Source organism: Homarus americanus, unplaced genomic scaffold (genome assembly GCF_018991925.1).
Source record: "Homarus americanus isolate GMGI-L3 unplaced genomic scaffold, GMGI_Hamer_2.0 scaffold38393, whole genome shotgun sequence".
NCBI lineage: Eukaryota > Metazoa > Arthropoda > Malacostraca > Decapoda > Nephropidae > Homarus > Homarus americanus.
In genome coordinates this window covers 1,386,314-1,404,454 of record NW_024719307.1, presented here as the reverse complement: position 1 = coordinate 1,404,454, position 18,141 = coordinate 1,386,314, and the positions used below count along the sequence as shown (strand labels likewise).

Genomic DNA, 18,141 nt, shown 5'->3' with positions numbered 1-18,141 from the left:
GTATCTGACACCATCTGAGAGTTACCAGTACAGTACCTGACACCATCTGAGGAGTTACCAGTACAGTATCTGACACCATCTGAGGAGTTACCAGTAGTACCTGACACCATCTGAGGAGTTACCAGTACAGTACCTGACATCTGAGGAGTTACCAGTACGGTACCTGACACCATCTGAGGGCAGTACAGTACATCTGACACCATCTGAGGAGTTACCGGTACGGTACCTGACACCATCGAGTTGAGGGAGTTACCAGTACAGTACCTGACACCATCTGAGGAGTTACCAGTACAGTACACCTGACACCATCTGAGGAGTTACCAGTACAGTACCTGACACCATCTGAGGAGTTACCAGTACAGTACCTGACACCATCTGAGGAGTTACCAGTACAGTATCTGACACCATCTGAGGAGTTACCAGTACAGTACCTGACACCATCTGAGGAGTTACCAGTACAGTACCTGACACCATCTGAGGAGTTACCAGTACAGTACCTGACACCATCTGAGGAGTTACCAATACAGTACCTGACACCATCTGAGGAGTTACCAATACAGTACCTGACACCATCTGAGGAGTTACCAATACAGTACCTGACACCATCTGAGGAGTTACCAGTACAGTACCTGACACCATCTGAGGAGTTACCAGTACAGTACCTGACACCATCTGAGGAGTTACCAGTACAGTACCTGACACCATCTGAGGAGTTACCAGTACAGTACCTGACACCATCTGAGGAGTTACCAGTACAGCATCTGACACCATCTGAGGAGTTACCAGCATAGTACCTGACAATACCTGGAGTAGTTACTTGGTACAGTACCTGACACTATCTGAGGAGTTACCAGTACAGCACCTGGATACTCATCTGAGGAGTTACCAGTACAGTATCTGACACCATCTGAGGAGTTACCAGTACAGTACCTGACACCATCTGAGGAGTTACCAGTACAGTATCTGACACCATCTGAGGAGTTACCAGTACAGTACCTGACACCATCTGAGGAGTTACCAGTACAGTACCTGACACCATCTGAGGAGTTACCAGTACAGTATCTGACACCATCTGAGGAGTTACCAGTACAGTATCTGACACCATCTGAGGAGTTACAAGTGTACAGTACAAGTATTTTATCGTAAGAAGAGTCAGTTATGCCAGTGTGGTGGTAACATTAGACAGTCAAGCTGCTGTTGTTTCAATAGACGGGGGAGGGAGTCGTTATCGCATACCGTAGGAGAGATGAGTTGTTTTTTGTCTCCCAGGGCGATTGTCACTGAGGTAGGGGTGGTGGCTGGGGGGAGGAGGGTAGTAATGACGGTGGTAGTGGTAATGGTATAGGTGGTGATGGTGTTTGTACTGTAATGGTGATGATAATGAACCCACCACATGAATGAACCCACCGCATGAATGAACCCACCACATGAATGAACCCACCGCATGAATGAACCCACCACTTGAATGAACCCACCACTTGAATGAACCACTATAAATGAACTCACACTCCAGAGTATAGTGTTGTCATTATCAGATCACTGAATTGCAAGACAAGTGTCGTGACATTCATTTTCAATGCGTATTAAGTTGCCATGCACTAATTTAGACACTACATCACTTGCCATGCCCTGATTTCGACGTTATTCCAAGAAGTAGCGTTGTATAGTCAAAGGTCGCCTGGATGTTATAGGTAACGTTTTGATATAGAATTTATAGCCTTTGGTTGCATTGGTTTAGTCATCGGGGCAAGCTATCAAGTTAGCTACGTTCACTACAGAGGGAAAAGCATAGTATTGCCCTGAAATTGTTTTTTACAGAATACATGCTGCACTGTACTTCTGGGTTTCAGTTAGGTTACCGTCACCACCCAGGTTTTACAGAAATATATACTGGTTAATTACAGAATACATAGCCCCTGGCAGGGCCCCTGTGGGCTCCACCGCCCCTGAAAGGGCCCCCGGGGGCGCCGCTGTCCATGGAAGGGCTCCTGGGGTTACCACTGTCCTTGGGAAGTCCCCTGTTGGCGCCGCTGCCCCTGGGAGAGCCCCTGGGGGCGCCACCGCCCATGAGAAGGCCCCTGGAGGCGCCGTGGTCCCTGGGAGGACCCCTGGGGGCGCCTTTGTCCATGGGAGGGCCACTGGTGGTGCCACCGCCCCTGAGAGGGTCCCTGGGGGTGCCACTGTCCATGGGAGGGCCACTAGTTGTGCCACCGCTCATTAGAGGGGCCCTGGGGGCGCCGTGGTTCCTTGTTAGCGCCGCTGCCCCCGGGAGAGTCCTTGGCAGGGCCCCTGTGGGCACCATTACCCCTGGCAGGGACCCTGGGGGTACCACCGCCCCTGGCAGGGACCCTGGGAGTGCCCCTGGGGGCGCTGCTGTCCCTGGAAGGACCCCTGAGGGCACCACCGCCTCTGGCAGGGTCCCTGGGGACACCACCGATTTTTGTGTGAGAATGATGGGCGAGTTTCGAGGAACAATATTCAGGCGAGATCCGTCGATTTCCGAGGTGTTTTTCGCTTCGGCCAGAGGTGGTAGGCCTGTAAGACTTACATTTTTGGTGGTTTTGGGCCAAAAATTAGATTTTGCTGAAAATCACAGTATGGGTACTCCTGAGCTTGCTGATTATGAATATATGGTCCACGATTCGATTGCAGAGTAATTAGTGGCTAAAATGACCATTGAAAGATTTTACTAACATTTTTCAATGTTAATTACTCATCAACTATGGGTTCCAAGGTGTGATGTGATTTAGGGTTTGTGTGTTATTCTGAAAGTACTTAATTAGTTAAACCCCTTAAATTTCAATTCTGAGGGGTGGCGGTTGAGTACCTCAGGTTATCGTCGGGTATTCGTTGCCCGGCATTTGAGAACTTGAGTACCTCATTCTTGTTACGTATTCAATGCGCGGCTAGGAACATACTTGAGAAGATGAGAACTTCACTTTGTTGTTACGTATTCGAATGCGCGGCCAGGAACATTTCTTGGAGAAATTATGTGTTTAACCGGTGTATACGTTAAGTAAAATTTGAAAATCGCCCCCCCCCTAATTTTTTTTCTTTAAATAAACACTTCGTTTACGACTAATTTAGACGCTGATGTAAACGAATCCGACCTTACTTTATCCTAACTCATGGTTAGTCACATTATGCATTTAAGTGATTTTTACAGACTCCACTGAGTGACTAACGCTATGCTTCAGTGAACAATAATTATATAAAAAGAACAGTCTATAAATTAATAAGAATATTTAAATGCCCCTTAGCAGATTATATGATGTACACATTTAAGATCAAATCTACACACACACACACACACACACACACACACACACACACACACACACACACACAGACAGAAGACTGGGTGTATGGCGTAACTTTTACACGAATCTCAATATTTTCAAGTTATGGGCGAAAAAAATCTTATTACCGGGTGTTCATTTTCCTATTATTATTCCAAAGTTTGACACACACGCTGATGAAAATGTGACTTTACATTAAAACGTTCTCACGGGTGTAAACAAAACAAGAGAAGTACCCACTCCCTCACACCCAGCTAAGGCAACAACACACCATTACAGGCTACCCGAACCCGAGACACCACCGTCACGCACCTCCCTGGAAGATAACTGATCTCATGCACACATCTCACACTTCACTGATCCCGGTAAACTAATCTCGCACAAACGCTCCTGCCGGCCTTGTTCCTACCATCACCTGACTCCCCTCGCACAAACAAGGATATTATCCTCGCCGCCAGGATGTCTGTGTTTACAGTATCATTGTACACCGATAGAGGAACCGGAGGCAGAAGGGATATAGATTACTCCTTATAGTCGTCGGTTGTTTCGCGAGTTGGATTTACGTCGTTAAGTAAGACTGCAGTAGAAATAAGGTTAAGGATCCCTATGTAAAGACAATTTAAGGCTCCCACCGGCCTAAATAGCCTTTACAACTAAGGCACTCCCAAAAGTAGTAAGTTTATGGACCTCGATGAAATATGATCTTAACATCTTTCCTTAGGTAAATACAGTATCTACGAATGTACGTCTGTCTGTCCGTAGCATAACTCGAGGAAATCTAGTTAAAATCTTTCATCAGATTTTGATTTAGATTCGCCTCTACGGAGTGTGAGGGCTAGTTTATTGGACACCCCACTTCGACACCATTTTTTTTTTGTTATTCGAGTATGTGTGAAGATACTCCCCCCTCCCCGAGGTCACGAGATGATAAGGAGAGTCACGCTTGTTTTCACGCGTATTTGTGTGGTGACGTCAACAAGGAGAGAGTGAAGGGGGAGGGGGAAACAAACAATGGGCGTGCGTCATCATCACTCTTCCCCCTGCCTCCCCTCCACAAGACTCAGTCACGCCCGTACCAAGACCACCCATCCACCTCTTATCACTCCAGCCTTCATCTCCACCCCCTCCCCCCTTCACCCCTCCACCCCCCTCGCCCACAATACAACACTTCTTTAATAACCTCCTCGTTTGTCTGCTTCCTGTTCCTGCTGCTCTTATTTTACAGCCATGGTCGCTGCTGTTACTATACCATGGTTGCTTCTGAACCTTTACCTGCTGAGTTCTGTAAGTGTTGCTGTGAAGAGGTGATCAAGATGGGGAAGGTATGATTTTGGATAAGCCGGGTTGTAACGAAGCTGCCCACCCACTCCCTCCCTCCCTCCCTTACGCCGCCCACACCTCACGCCCTCAGCATGTCTCCTGCAGGATTTGTCGGGCTCTGGACTGGTTCCTGCCATAGCCGAGGATATGCAGTATGTTGTCTCTTATGGTCGTGGGTGGCCGATCCCCAGATCACGTAAGCGTGTCAGAAATTGCATCCAACACACCAACCCAAGAACCAGAAAGTGTTGTAGTCAAGTTGTCAAATAGTTTTAAAACAAGTTGAGAAAATATGTGAAAGAAAAGGGAAGAATGAGGAAAGGGAAGGGTGTGTGTGTGTGTAGGGGGAGGTGTGAGGAAATGAGGAGGACTTGTCTGAGGAAGGGGTCAGTGAGGCACTTTGACCACCGCCAGCTGCAGGAAGTGTCTGACTCACACACACACACACACACACACACACAGGAAACCCCGACCTCCTACACCATCCTTCCCCTCAAAACACAGCTGGTAAACCCCCCTCCTCTCCCCACCCCTCCCACCACACGTCTACATCCGCCACCACCCCATCAAACGTCCATCACGATCACCACCACCATCATTATGCATACTACACATTCACCAACACACACATACTGTACACGCACTACACATTCACTGCACAGGCACACACACTACTATTACTACAACGTGGCCTCCAGCCTCCCCCAATAGCCACACCTTCGCCGCCATTTTATTACCTTAAAGTTAAATATCCTAATATATAAGTAGCTATCCTACCTGTGTTGAGTTAGCGGAGTCGCAGGTCTATGCGGCATTCAGTGACTGTTGCCTCATAGTCAGTATCTGCAACTGTTGTCGGCTTTGGGGCCGATGCTCTCGTTCCTTGAGGCAGAGCAAAGCAGACCTAAGGAGAGAGAAGGACAGTCAACATCTCATCCAGGCTGTAACATAACTTCCGGGCTGCTGCTTCTGTTCGGAGATCACCTCCGCGAGTCTAGCGGAGAAGCATCTTGCACTTGGTCCCATTCCACCAGAGGTTGTGAACACCAGAGGAGTGAAGCTACCTTGATCAACGTTCTGAATTCTCTCCCCATATGCCCTTATCTTGTCGTTCTCGTTTCTCCTGTGTGCAGCATCGAGAGCTAAGTTACGGTGACATGCTGCCATGGGATAAAAAATCCTGATGTCGAAGTAGGTTCGCTGTCCCCGCGCCCAGAATCCTTGAGCATTGATATCAACATGGGCTTCGTTGGATGTGTTTGAAGTCCTATGTTGGAAATTCTCACCGTCCAATGGAAGGAGGGTCGGTTCTACCCTGACATCACGACAGATTTCCTTCAACATATTTGCTGTGAGATCCCTTCGTCATGCCTCATGCATATGAAGCCCCCTTTCTTGCACACCATGGCGTGATCGACGTCATAGGAAGAGCCACACACGCATTGGGAGGGCAAACCTTCTACTGGTCTACCGTACCTTAGAGCAATGGCATCTGTAAATTCTTGTTTATTGAGACTGAAACCATTTGCCCTTATCGGTAATGTATTTAACCAGTTCGAGGCGCCAACCTCCTGCACTAATAGCTACTTTTTTTTTCAAATTCTTTGGTATTTGCAGCATCAGTTGCTGCAACTTATCATTTTGGTCTCTGGATTGGACAATCCCATTCCTCCCAGTCTCTGTGGTAGTGCAAGGAGTGATATTTCTGCTGTGGTTAAGTGAAGATGTTTCACTAATTTGGGAATTAAATTGACGCCGATAGCTTCTTCCAGAGGGTGGAGGAGGAATCCGATATCAGGCATAGTGCGCATCAGGTAGTTCCGCCTAGAAAAAATGCATGCAATTCTGAAGAAAAAAATAGGTAAATACTGTAAGTTACCTCAATGCTTGTAGTACTGTTAACATAATAAATTGTACAGTTGCCTCAGAGAGTAAACTTATGAATGAATCCTGAGTCGTCTTGCAACTATGGGGCTGATTGGTGGAAAAGATTCCTCGATGTTTGACCGTCTCCCGGGAACTAGGCCCAACCACGACTTTTCGACCATACTTTTCAAAATTTCCGAAAATATACGGCTAGAACTCCTCGGAAAATATGGCTACATTTCCCGGGAAAATAGGCCTACATTTCCCGGTGAAATGGGGTCATAATTACTCGTAAAATAATGCCACAATTTCCAGAAAAATTGGGCCACAATTCCCGGAAAATAGGGCCACAATTCCCGGGCAAAGAGGGCCATCATTCCCGGAAAAAATACCTCTTCTAAAGGTACTGACCGTATCTACAGTACAATCAAGTGAACTACCCAGATGAGTGTGACCAAGAGAGATGAACACACAACTGAGCAAACTGATGATACTTTTCTAAAACGTAATGATGTAAACAACCTCTCTTTATGAACAGCAGGACCCTGGAACAAGACTCACGGTATATCCTTGTCTTGGCTAGTGAGTGAGTGAGTCGTGGGTGACCTGCGTAAACATGTGCTTATCATCAAGTCTCACACACACGCACACACACACCCTCTGCCATTCCCCCTCCACTCTTCTTCCCCCAACACCTTCACACCATTCCCCTTCCCCTCCTTTTCCCCTCTAACATTCATACCATCCCCTGCACTCTTCTTCCCCCAACACCTACTAACCATTCCCCTTCTTATCTTCCCCACATATCATTCCGTATCCCTCTTCCCTCACCCGACACTTTTATACCTTCCCACTTCCGTCCCTCCCTCAACTAATCCACTGGGAGATAGGCGTAAGGTACGGATTGAGACAAACAGGTGTGTGTGTGCGTGTGTGTGTTTCAAGGGTTGTATCTCAGTAGTGGTGATTGTGAACCATAGGTGTATAATGTGTGGTGTAGGTGCCGAGTGTGACTATGTGCTCAGGCTGAGGATCACAACTACTGTACTTGCTTCACATACTGTGCCTCCACTACTGACATATCATATACCTGCCTCCAACCACACCCTACCTGCCTCCATCACCACACACACACACACACACACACACACATGCTGTCGTCACCCTTCTGGGAAACTAATTATGTGTGTGTGAGAGCCATCCACTCGCACACACACATACATACATTTGGCTGAGACTGTGTGACAATTAGCATGTTCTGAAAGTTTGTTTATAAACACAGGAAGTAGGGCGGTACAAGTCGTTCTCCAGCTGGGGTTCCCCACACCTACCTCCTATTCCCAAACCTCCTCCTTACACCACCTTCTCCCCCTTAAATATCACCCTTCTCCTCACACCTACACCTATCCCAGCACACACACACACACACACATATATACAACATACTTTCTAAGCTCACCTTTACTTTCCCTGCCTGGTCTTCCTGGGAGTGCAGAAGAGGGCGTGCAAGACTATTCTCTCCCACCCCTACACCACATATCAAGAGGCGCTCAGTACACTGGCCCTCTTAACTCTCTCTGATCATCACCATGACCTCATCTGTCAGTTTGGAACGAAGCTACTCCACCATCCTCCCCAACTTCTATTACCGAGTGTAGGGCAAAATCCCCCTAGGACAAAAAATCGGACAAAAGCCCCCCTAGACGAAAAGTCCTCTAGGATAAGTCCCCCAGAACAAAAGCTATACTTGTTAATATACCGGTAATTATTATTTTTATTATTACCCGGTATTATTACTATCCGGTATTATTATTATTACTACCCGGTATTATTATTATTATTACTATCCGGTAATATTATTACTCCCCGGTATTATTATTATTACTACCTGGTATTATTATTATTACTACTACCCGGTATTATTATTATTGCTACCTGGTATTATTATTATTACTACCCGGTATTATTATTATTACTATCCGGTAATATTATTACTACCCGGTATTATTATTACTACTATCCGGTATTATTATTATTACTACCCGGTATTATTATTATTACTATCCGGTATTATTATTATTACTACCCGGTATTATTATTATTACTATCCGGTAATATTATTACTACCCGGTATTATTATTAAATACACTGACTGGCTACACAATAGTTAAGTACCTCAGAACCCCGAGTTTAAGTAAGATAGCACGTGGCACCCAGTCTGCCTGCTCTACATACCCACTTATTGTAATGCATATATATATATATATATATATAACTTCAGCAATGGACTTGTTACGTGGAAAGCGTAGTTTTATAACGAAGAGAACCAGGGTAAACACAAACATCTTGAAGTAAGGGCTTCTTTTAATTGCTAACGTTTCGGAAATAATCCTTTTCCATCATCAGAGCCTAAACTGTTTTGAAAAAGTTTTAAAATACTGGTGATATACAATAAAAACATAATATTATACGAAAATTTACCTTCGATAAACTTTAAAAATTTAAAAAAAGAGCAATCCAATTCAAAACCGATATAATGACGAGAGACCTACATACAAAGCTAAAATCAGGAAATAAAAAGTATGAAATAAAATATACAGGGGGTATTACCTTAATTCAGACGAGCCTTAGTGCGAGAAACACAACAATCCACTGGAGGCCATATCACAAAGCGATGGCTTTTCTTTATACCGGTGTAATGTCTCCATAATGATGGGGTCTGTATCACAGTCGCTCTTGCCAAGAACTGAGAAATCAGACGGCGAAAACGGGTGGTCATGTTGGTGGGCGTGGTTACGAATAGCTGAATGTGGTGGTTGCGTTATTAAATGGCCAGTTCGAACGGAACGGCCCAAGTGTTCATGGATGCGAGTTATCAAATGTCTTTTAGTTTTACCTATATATGCTGCCCTACAGCTAGCACACGTAAATTGATAAACAACTGAGGATTGCAGGTGTGTGGGTATGGTGTCTTTAATTTTAAAGATTTTCTTAATTGAACTCTGGATTTTAAAGATTAGTCTAAGAGAAATTTGTGGATAGAATTCATTGAAAAGCTTCTTAAGTTTATTTCTAAGGGTGAAACTGAGTGGGCCTGTGTACGGGATGGTGAAATAGATAGAATATTTAGGGACAGTGTGGATTTCAGGCTGTGTGGGACTAAAAAACCTATTAAGGGTTTTGCCAAATATAAGTGTCTGTAAATCTCTTAGGGAAACCATTGTTAAAGAGTAGTTCCTTTATGTATTTTCGTTCAATATCCAAGTGGAAATAGCTTGAACATATATTAAAGGCTCTGTTGGTAAGAGTACGTACTAGATTACGTTTGTAATTAAGAGGAATAAAAGATGAAAATTTTGAACTCAAACCAGTGAAAGTTGGTTTTCTGGATAAGGCTGTCTCGAAACTATTATGAAGACGGTCGGTGGATATTAACATCAAGGAATGGAAGAATATTTTCCTTTTCCAATTCACAAGTAAATTTGATGTTGCCATGTTTCGAATTTAAATAATTTAGGAACATAGGGACGTGATCAAGTGATCTGAAAATTAAAAAAAAAGTGTCATCAACTTACCGACGATAGAACAAAGGCTTAAATTGGGGGGGAGGGGACATTCGGTTAGCCAAAGCTTCTCGTGGTGACAGAGGAAAGCGTTGGCCAACGTGGGACCTAAAGGAGAACCCATAGCAACACCATCACATTGTTTATAAGCTTTGTTATTAAATAAAAACAAACAATCATTTACTGCCAGTTTTAAAAATTCTTTAAATTGTGGTCCATTGAATCCATCAATTATATCAGTATTTGAGAACAGTTCATCTGTACGTTTTAGGCTCTGATGATGGAAAAGGATTATTTCCGAAACGTTAGCAATTAAAATAAGCCCTACTTCAAGATGTTTGCGTTTACCCTGGTTCTCCTCTTCGTTATATATATATATATATATATATATATATATATATATATATATATATATATATATATATATATATATATATATATATATATATATATATACCCTTTGTAGAATTTTAGGCCGAGAACACTTTTTCTTTCAGAATTGAAATTTTTTGTGTCTAACTAGTTATTACATCCAGAATACCACAAATACCAAAAAATTACATTGAAAAACCATAGGCAGCGAGTAGTTACCGTTAGTAAGATAATTGAAAATTCTGAGATGTTATTTGGACAAGTAATTATACAGATATGAAACTGCCGAAAACAGATTAGTCCAAAAAAATTATTTTGCTCAAAATCTCAGTATAGGTCGTCCTCGCCACGCTGATTAAGAATATGTAGTCAAAATATTGAAGAAAAAATTAATTAATTGTCTTAATAGTACCCTAGATTATGAATTTTGATAATCATAGTAGGTAGTAGGCAGCTACCAAACAGGGAGGTACTTACCGCCTGGGAAGATATTGGAAGCATAATGTGTCGTCTAATGGTAGACCCTGCTGCCATATGGCATCACGAAAATTTTTACCAAGTCCCAGTTTGCTGATCTGACTTTCTGCCTCATTTTCACACAATTGCAGGTCTCAGTTGTTTCTCTTATTACTGACAACACAACATACATTTATCGTTTCTCACTTTTGATCTTTTTTTAATTTTTGTATTTCTTTATGTTATTACAAACAATGGTAAACCGTAAGTAGATTTGACCAAGGACAAACGTTAAATCATAATTTTCATCGGGGTCCAAAAATTTTTTTTGGGAGTGCCTTAGTTATTAAGGTTTCTGGTTTCCGGCTATTTAGGCCGGTGGGAGCCTTAAACTGTCTTTACATAGGGATCCTTAACCTTATTTCTACTGCAGTCTTACTTAACGACGTAAATCCAACTCGCGAAACAACCGACGACTATAAGGAGTAATCTATATCCCTTCTGCCTCCGGTTCCTCTCTCGGTGTACAATGATACTGTAAACACAGACATCCTGGCGGCGAGGATAATATCCTTGTTTTTGCGAGGGGAGTCAGGTGATGGTAGGAACAAGGCCGGCAGGAGCGTTTGTGCGAGATTAGTTTACCGGGATCAGTGAAGTGCGAGATGCGAGTTATCTTCCAGGGAGGTGCGTGGCGGTGATGTCTCAGATTCGGGTAGCCTGTAATGGTGTGTTACCTTAGCTGCGTGGGAGTGGGTACTTCTCCTGTTTTGTCTACACCCGTGAGAACGTTTTAAGGTAGTCTCATTTTCATCAACGTGTGTATCAAACTTTGGAATAGTAGTAAAAAAAATGAACACCCGGTAATAAGATTTATTCGCCCATAACTTGAAAATATTGAGATTCGTGTTGATGAATGTAATAGTGGATTCCGTTTGTAAAAGTTACGCCATACACCCAATCCTGTTTGTGTAGCTTTGAGCTTAAATGTGTACATCATATAATCTGCTAAGGGGCATTAAAATATTCTTATTTTTTCCACAGATTATTCATTTGCTATAATTATTGTTCCTTGAAGTATAGCGTTAGTCATTATGTGTCCCACTCCGCCTTGCTTCCCAGGTGCTCAGCCATACGGTCTAAAATTTTACATAAAAATGTTTACTCGTCTGCTTAACGGGTTGGATAAGCACTATTTTCTCCCACCGTGTCCGGAGATTTTAAGGTCTGTTTCGTCTCCATGGTGACTTTTGTGGTGAACCTGCTGTGCTGCGTGTACCATCCATACGACCCAGCAGTATGTTAGGAGTCCTTGATCAGTGTCATTAATAAATATCTCGCAGTGGTACCAGTTTTGGTTTCCGTCACCTGTCGTGTATTTTAAATGAAACTGTGTATACACTTGCTGTATACAGACGTAGAGTATGCCAAGTAATAACTTTCTCACTATGTTCATCTGTATTAGCACCATTGCTATGACCTTGTCAGTGATGTACACTGGTTCTGAAAATAGCATCATGTCAACGCTGAACCACCCTCATGATCCCGTAAGAGATTCAAACAAGCAGAAGAAAAATATAAGTTGTTGTTCTAAGGTGCTCCGGGAAACCACTCACCGTGTTTGCTCTAAGTGGTAATATTGTCACTATCAACAAATCATACTAGAAAGATTACTTTTTTGTTAACTATTTAATAATGCTTTTCTTAGTTTTCCTCATTTTATACTCGTGCCTTTTTTACGACCATCTTGTGGTAGAGTGGGAGTTGAGTAAACAAACTGGCGATGTGGCAGGTGTCGGAGGCGCTGGATTGGCCACCTTAATGATCCATGTCTTGCAGTCGTGGTTCTTACTGTGAAATATTTTTTTTTCTCTTCGTATTTTAAGACGATTAAGTCCGATCATAATGGTTTTAGAACAAGTACAACCTATGTGACGAATTTAGTAAGTTAATCTAATCGATTATAATCAGAAAAGTTCATCGATTTTTTATTTTTCGCACTGTTGATAGGCTTACATTCAAGTTTACCATGTGCTTAGTAAATCTAATTTGAATTTACAGTTTCCATCATCATTGCCAATAAAAACTGCTAAAGCATACTAGGGAAACGCTGGCATTGTCAAAGATGCAAATAATGAGCCCGTAAAAATATATTTTGATTTTAATACAAATAAATGCGATATTTTTTTTTTTTTTTACGAATGAAGTGAATGAAACTGGTTGCATCTACACTCCACATGAGCCTGACATTTTGTGGCACTACCAGCTTACCTCGTGGTACTAGATCAAAGGTGAACTTATGGCACCATCACCTCTGGCGATTTTTTTTTTTTGCGTTTTACCTCCATTGGAATCGGTAGCATCACACAAGAGGGAACAAATTCACGTAAATACGTTTAGGATACCAGCTCGATATATATATTTATTAAGTGCATGAGCAGTAAACATATTATTAATTGTTTTCAACACCAATATGCTGCATATACGAGACGAACCAGTTATCCTAGTCTCCCCACTCATCTTGGACAGAACTGAATGAAATGTATACCATACTTGATATATGTGGAAATGCTTCTTATTTACACTTGTCCAGCCCAAAAACGAAGGTGAAAAGTAGATGAAGAAATCCGACTGGTAATGAAGGAGTAGAATGAAGTATACTGTATGTGAAGGTTACTTAAACACCTATTTCTTTCTTGATCTTTTTTATTCAATACAACATGACATCAGGTCCTCAAATTACTAATGGCGTCCTGGTGGTGGGGGTGAAGCGGCCGGAGAGGCTCCCCGGCTCGGCCCCGCTCGCCCGCCCGCACGCCACCACTACCAACAATACTAGTACGACCCGCCCACTGCCCGCCCGCCGCCACCCGCCACCCCCCGGGGGCCTCCAGGGGTTTACCACACTGGGGCCTGGGCGGGGAGAGGCCGCGGGACAGGGCGAGGCGGGGGCATGACGGGGGGCCCCGTGGGACACGCCGGGGCCAGGCGAACAACACCCTACACATGGTAGTGCCAGCAGGCTAGAGCAAGGGGATGGCGCCAGCCACCGCCCACACCCACACCTAGTAGATGAAGTCAGTTGGGCGTCTATAATCACCACCCCACCCACACCTGGTTGGTGTAGACAATAGGGGGACTGTAACCACCACCCTGCCCACACCTAGTTGGAGGAGGCAAAACGGCAGCTGTAACCACCACCCCGCCCACACCAGGACACATTAGCTAACATGCGGCGGCAATGTTAGAGCGACTGGGCCCGTCTACAACTGTGGCAGCCAAGGGTGTGCTGCAGCAGCGGCGGTGGCACGACGCACGCGGCAGCAGCGGTGGGGGGCGGGAGGAAAATATATACCACAAGTAAAAAAAAAAAAAAAAATAAATAAATAAATATATATATATATATATATATATATATATATATATATATATATATATATATATATATATATATATATATATATATATATATATATATATATATAATAAATTAATGGCGGGCCCAACACACAAGACATAGTTTAGTTGATAAAACGTTCATACTGGTGCAGGTGGTGGTGGTGGGTGGGGCGGAGCGGGGCGGCCGGTCGGCACAGCTGTTCCACCAGTCATCACCCTACTGGACAACAACACCACTCGAATACTCCTGCTACTGCAGTGCTCGAGCTAATGGCGCTGCTGCTGGGTGGCGGTGATGGTAGGGAAACGTTCCTGCGGCACCGGGTCTCACCAACTGAGGGCTTGGGGGTGCGGGGGCGGCAGGGAGAGCAGTGGAGGCAGCCCTGGGTGGCAGCAGCAGGTGCTGGAGGTGGTGGTGATGGGTGGGTATAGCAGTAGTCCGCTAAGGCAGCAGCAGTTACTACCAGCCCTGGCCCAGCCTCCCTCTCCCCCTTCCCTAGACCACCAGTGGTCCAGGTGTCTCTCCAACTCTCCCTGCCACTTCCCGCTCACCTCACGTACCACACTTAAAACAAGACGGGCGACGCGGCGCGAGCTTCAACCACACGCACAGCGCCACGCCCCCTCACAAACATAGCAGCGTTAAAGGAATGTTCATCGCGAAGCGGAGTTTGGTCGCGTGTCAGACAATGTTGGTAGATACACAACAGAACTACCGCCACGCACCACCAATATAAGGTTCCCCCAAATGAATCTAAAATAGCCTGCAGGGTGGGTACCCAGCATCACCCACCACCCCAAAACTAACACATCGCCAGTCCTCGCCCACACTCCAAACTGGTGGGCGGGGCCGGGAGCGTCACATCTAGGAGTGGGCGTTGCTATGGTCACCACCCTGGGCGATGTAAACAAAATTGAGAAGCGTGACTACAAACCTTCCGTCAACTGTTGAGACCCAGATAAGCTTAAAAAAAAATCCAACAATGCCGCACTTGGCAAGAAAAGTACAAGGAAAAAAAATTAAATTAAAGTGACATGTTGCAGAAAGAGAAACTGGTTTTAAAGTACCATATTTTCCTACACAATAATAATATAACCATCATTAATGAGCATGGTGAATGGTAATCATAATAATAAGAGTGGTCAAGCTCACTGTTAGAGCGCCTCCGCGTTCAAAGTGGCATCCTTAACAAACAGTGTGAAACAATGTGGGAGGTGGACAAGAAACAAAAAATAAAACAAATTGATAGATGCGACGTGCCTTACATTAGTATTATGTAGTACAAGAGTAAATTTTCAACTGTTCATTTTTGTTTTTTGCAATATGTATACATTTGCTATTCCTTAAGAAAATTGACAAAGACACAGCTAACAAGAAGTATATGATACGTAAATGTATCGACCTCATTCAATCAACACAAAAATACAGCGCACCCTCTCCTTCCTTATTTACTGTATAATTGACTTTCAGACAAAATATAAAATGGTCGCTATGAGCGAACGTTCAATAATATAAAAAGAAAGAGAGGAATTAAAAAAAAGGGTCCTCAACATGGCCACCACCGACCCCGGGTCAGGCGAGGTCAGGCGGGACTCAGGTTCCTCCTTTACAATGCATCTCGCAGAAAAACAATGGATTAACTAAAAAAAAAAAAAAAATGATAATTTGCTACGACAGTTTATTAAAAACTGACCAACCTAGCTTTCCACTTTCATTTAGAACAGGACTAATAAAAATGAGAGAAAGAGCTTAGTGGTCTTGAGAGACGAGTATGGGTGGCAGTCCTCCAAGGTGTTGGGAGAGTTGCGATGATATATTAGTTCTTACACTTGGGGGGAAGGGGGAAGAGCCTTCGTCGCTGAGTGATGTATCATAAGGGATATCCATGCCATATTTCTTATCTTCCCAATAGCGTCAATTCATTACCAGCTGCAATTTGTATTCACAATGGGTGCCACTGTGGGTTACACAAGTTGTTTTCATCCTCTGGCATCCCAGCAACACTTTAATGTCTCCCTTTACAGGAAGGTTGGCGGTGCTGGGGTGGTATTTGACGCAGGCGAAGAAACTCTCTCCCCACATCCAAACACTGTTTCTACTAAGTAATATGTATATATAACGGTTAAATATCAATATTTTCTAGAAGGCCAGCCACCCGAAGCGCGTCCCTAGAACAACCAACCCATGTATAACTGCGCTACCGTTACGGGCGACGAGTCCTTAACTCCTAGTGGGGGGCTTCCCGTCAGGCACGCCCGTAAGCGCCTCCACACCCTCCCACGCCCACACCTGCTGACGAAAGCATGGCGTCATCTTCGCTGCTACTGACTGACTGATGGTGGTGGCTTCTTCGGCAGTACAGGGTGGTTGTGTTGGTAGCAGCAATCGTAATTCTTGGAAGTAGTAGATGTAGTAGTAGTGGTGGTGGCGGTGTTGGCAGCGGCAGAGTGGTGGTGGTGGTTGTCGTGGTTGTTTGAGACGGTAGCGCTTAAAGAGCCAGATAGTGTATAAAGGCAATACAAGATTTTAGCAAGTAAGAGATAGTATGGTGACTCGTTTATTATAATGGGTTTTAGCAGTTCCGTTAACAAGATAAAACTGGAAAGCAGAAAAAACTGTTCGTTTGAAATTTGTTTACAATATTTAGTGGGCACGATCACTTCACTTTGAGGTCATCATTGTGACGAACTCTGTGGGGGAAGGGAAGAGAAAATGACAGATTAGACATTGAATAACTTTCACATATGTGCCGCAGTTTCAATATATCGACGGCAACTATACATTATGAAATAATAGGAAATAATAAATTTTAAGTGAAATCCAATGCGAGTATTGTAATTCAAACTATTATAACCAAATTAGATTTATTAGACACATCTTTAGGCCTTAAAGACAACTTTACTTTGTTTAAAATAAAAGTGGTCACTGAAAAGATTAATTCAAATTAAAAAAATATAAACTTGTAGGGCACCTGAAAACCATAAGGAATGACAGTAAAACCATAAACCAGTGATATGTAAGGGAGGGGTAGACCATACAAACCGCCACATGACAAAACACGAGGTATTGAATGACAATCCAAATCGTTCAATTGTTTCATTCTTACCTGCATCAAATCATTATGCAGCTGAACTTTAGATAAAATCAAAATTATGAATTAATAACCAATCACTCCCCTAACTTAAAGGTCTCGGTAAGACGCTACAAAATGTTACTTTAAAAAAATACGCACTATTCAGTTCGCCTGCATCTGAAAAATGATCACAGGCACTTCCAGCCCCAACCAGAAGTGCACAACAAATGACACGCAGGAAAAACATGCTCCTCTGAAGTACTCCATTACCATAATGATGAATTCTCAACGCTTGGCTACAGTTTGGAAGTACGGGCCTGGGACGAGTGTCTCCCGCCGTTTATGTCAAATACAAAATAAAATTATGCTTAATTGACAATGGATAATATCCATTCACTTTGTACTCGAAAGTATGAAACCTGAATGCCCATTATACATCCGCAATAAATTATGTACACTTGACAAAAACTTTATCACCTGAGGACAATGGATGAGAGCTTGTCATTCAATGGTTTCAGATTGCATAGTGTTTATAGCCATCGAGAGGTTTTTGGCACATGTACCTTGAGAAAAGACGTTAACTAACAAAAAATATTAAGTTGAGTTTACAAGTTGCTAAATACTTCCGGATTGGAACATAAATAATATAGCAAGCTGGTCGGACAATAAGGACATCCACGGACATAAAATTTACTTTATTTGTATGCGTGACTGATGTGCAATAGGGCATTTCCCATAAAAAAAAAATACATGTATTTGGACAAATTCCGGGCATATAAACATTAAACTTGT

At 43.4% G+C, this 18,141-nt stretch overlaps 2 protein-coding genes across 4 annotated transcripts in view; both read right to left on the bottom strand.

Moving 5' to 3' along the window:
* Nucleotides 1-1,894: 1,894 nt before the first annotated feature.
* LOC121860002 (translation initiation factor IF-2-like) lies at nt 1,895-4,756 on the bottom strand. Its single transcript, XM_042357013.1, has 2 exons — nt 4,687-4,756; nt 1,895-2,535 (listed from the first exon to the last, which is right to left on the bottom strand). The coding sequence occupies exons 1-2, from the start codon at nt 4,754-4,756 to the stop codon at nt 1,895-1,897; spliced, it is 711 nt and encodes a 236-aa protein (XP_042212947.1).
* Nucleotides 4,757-13,564: 8,808 nt separating this feature from the next.
* Nucleotides 13,565-18,141, bottom strand: part of LOC121859997 (calmodulin) — a 41,578-nt gene continuing 37,001 nt past the window's right edge. For all 3 annotated transcript variants that reach the window (XR_006087799.1, XM_042357009.1, XM_042357008.1), the window contains one exon: nt 13,565-16,966. Coding sequence is in view for 2 of the 3 variants with exons in the window: in XM_042357009.1 (XP_042212943.1) it covers nt 16,938-16,966 (29 nt within the window). In the remaining variant the exon portion in view is untranslated. The remainder of the gene's footprint in view (nt 16,967-18,141) is intronic.

Excerpts from the sequence above, each read along its gene's own strand:
- LOC121860002 (XM_042357013.1), bottom strand. The coding sequence starts at position 4,756 with ATGGCAGGAACCAGTCCAGAGCCCGACAAATCCTGCAGGAGACATGCT. Across the intron at positions 2,536-4,686 it reads GGGCGTGAGGTGTGGGCGGC|GCCTACCACCTCTGGCCGAA; the intron begins GTAAGGGAGGGA and ends TAAGTCTTACAG.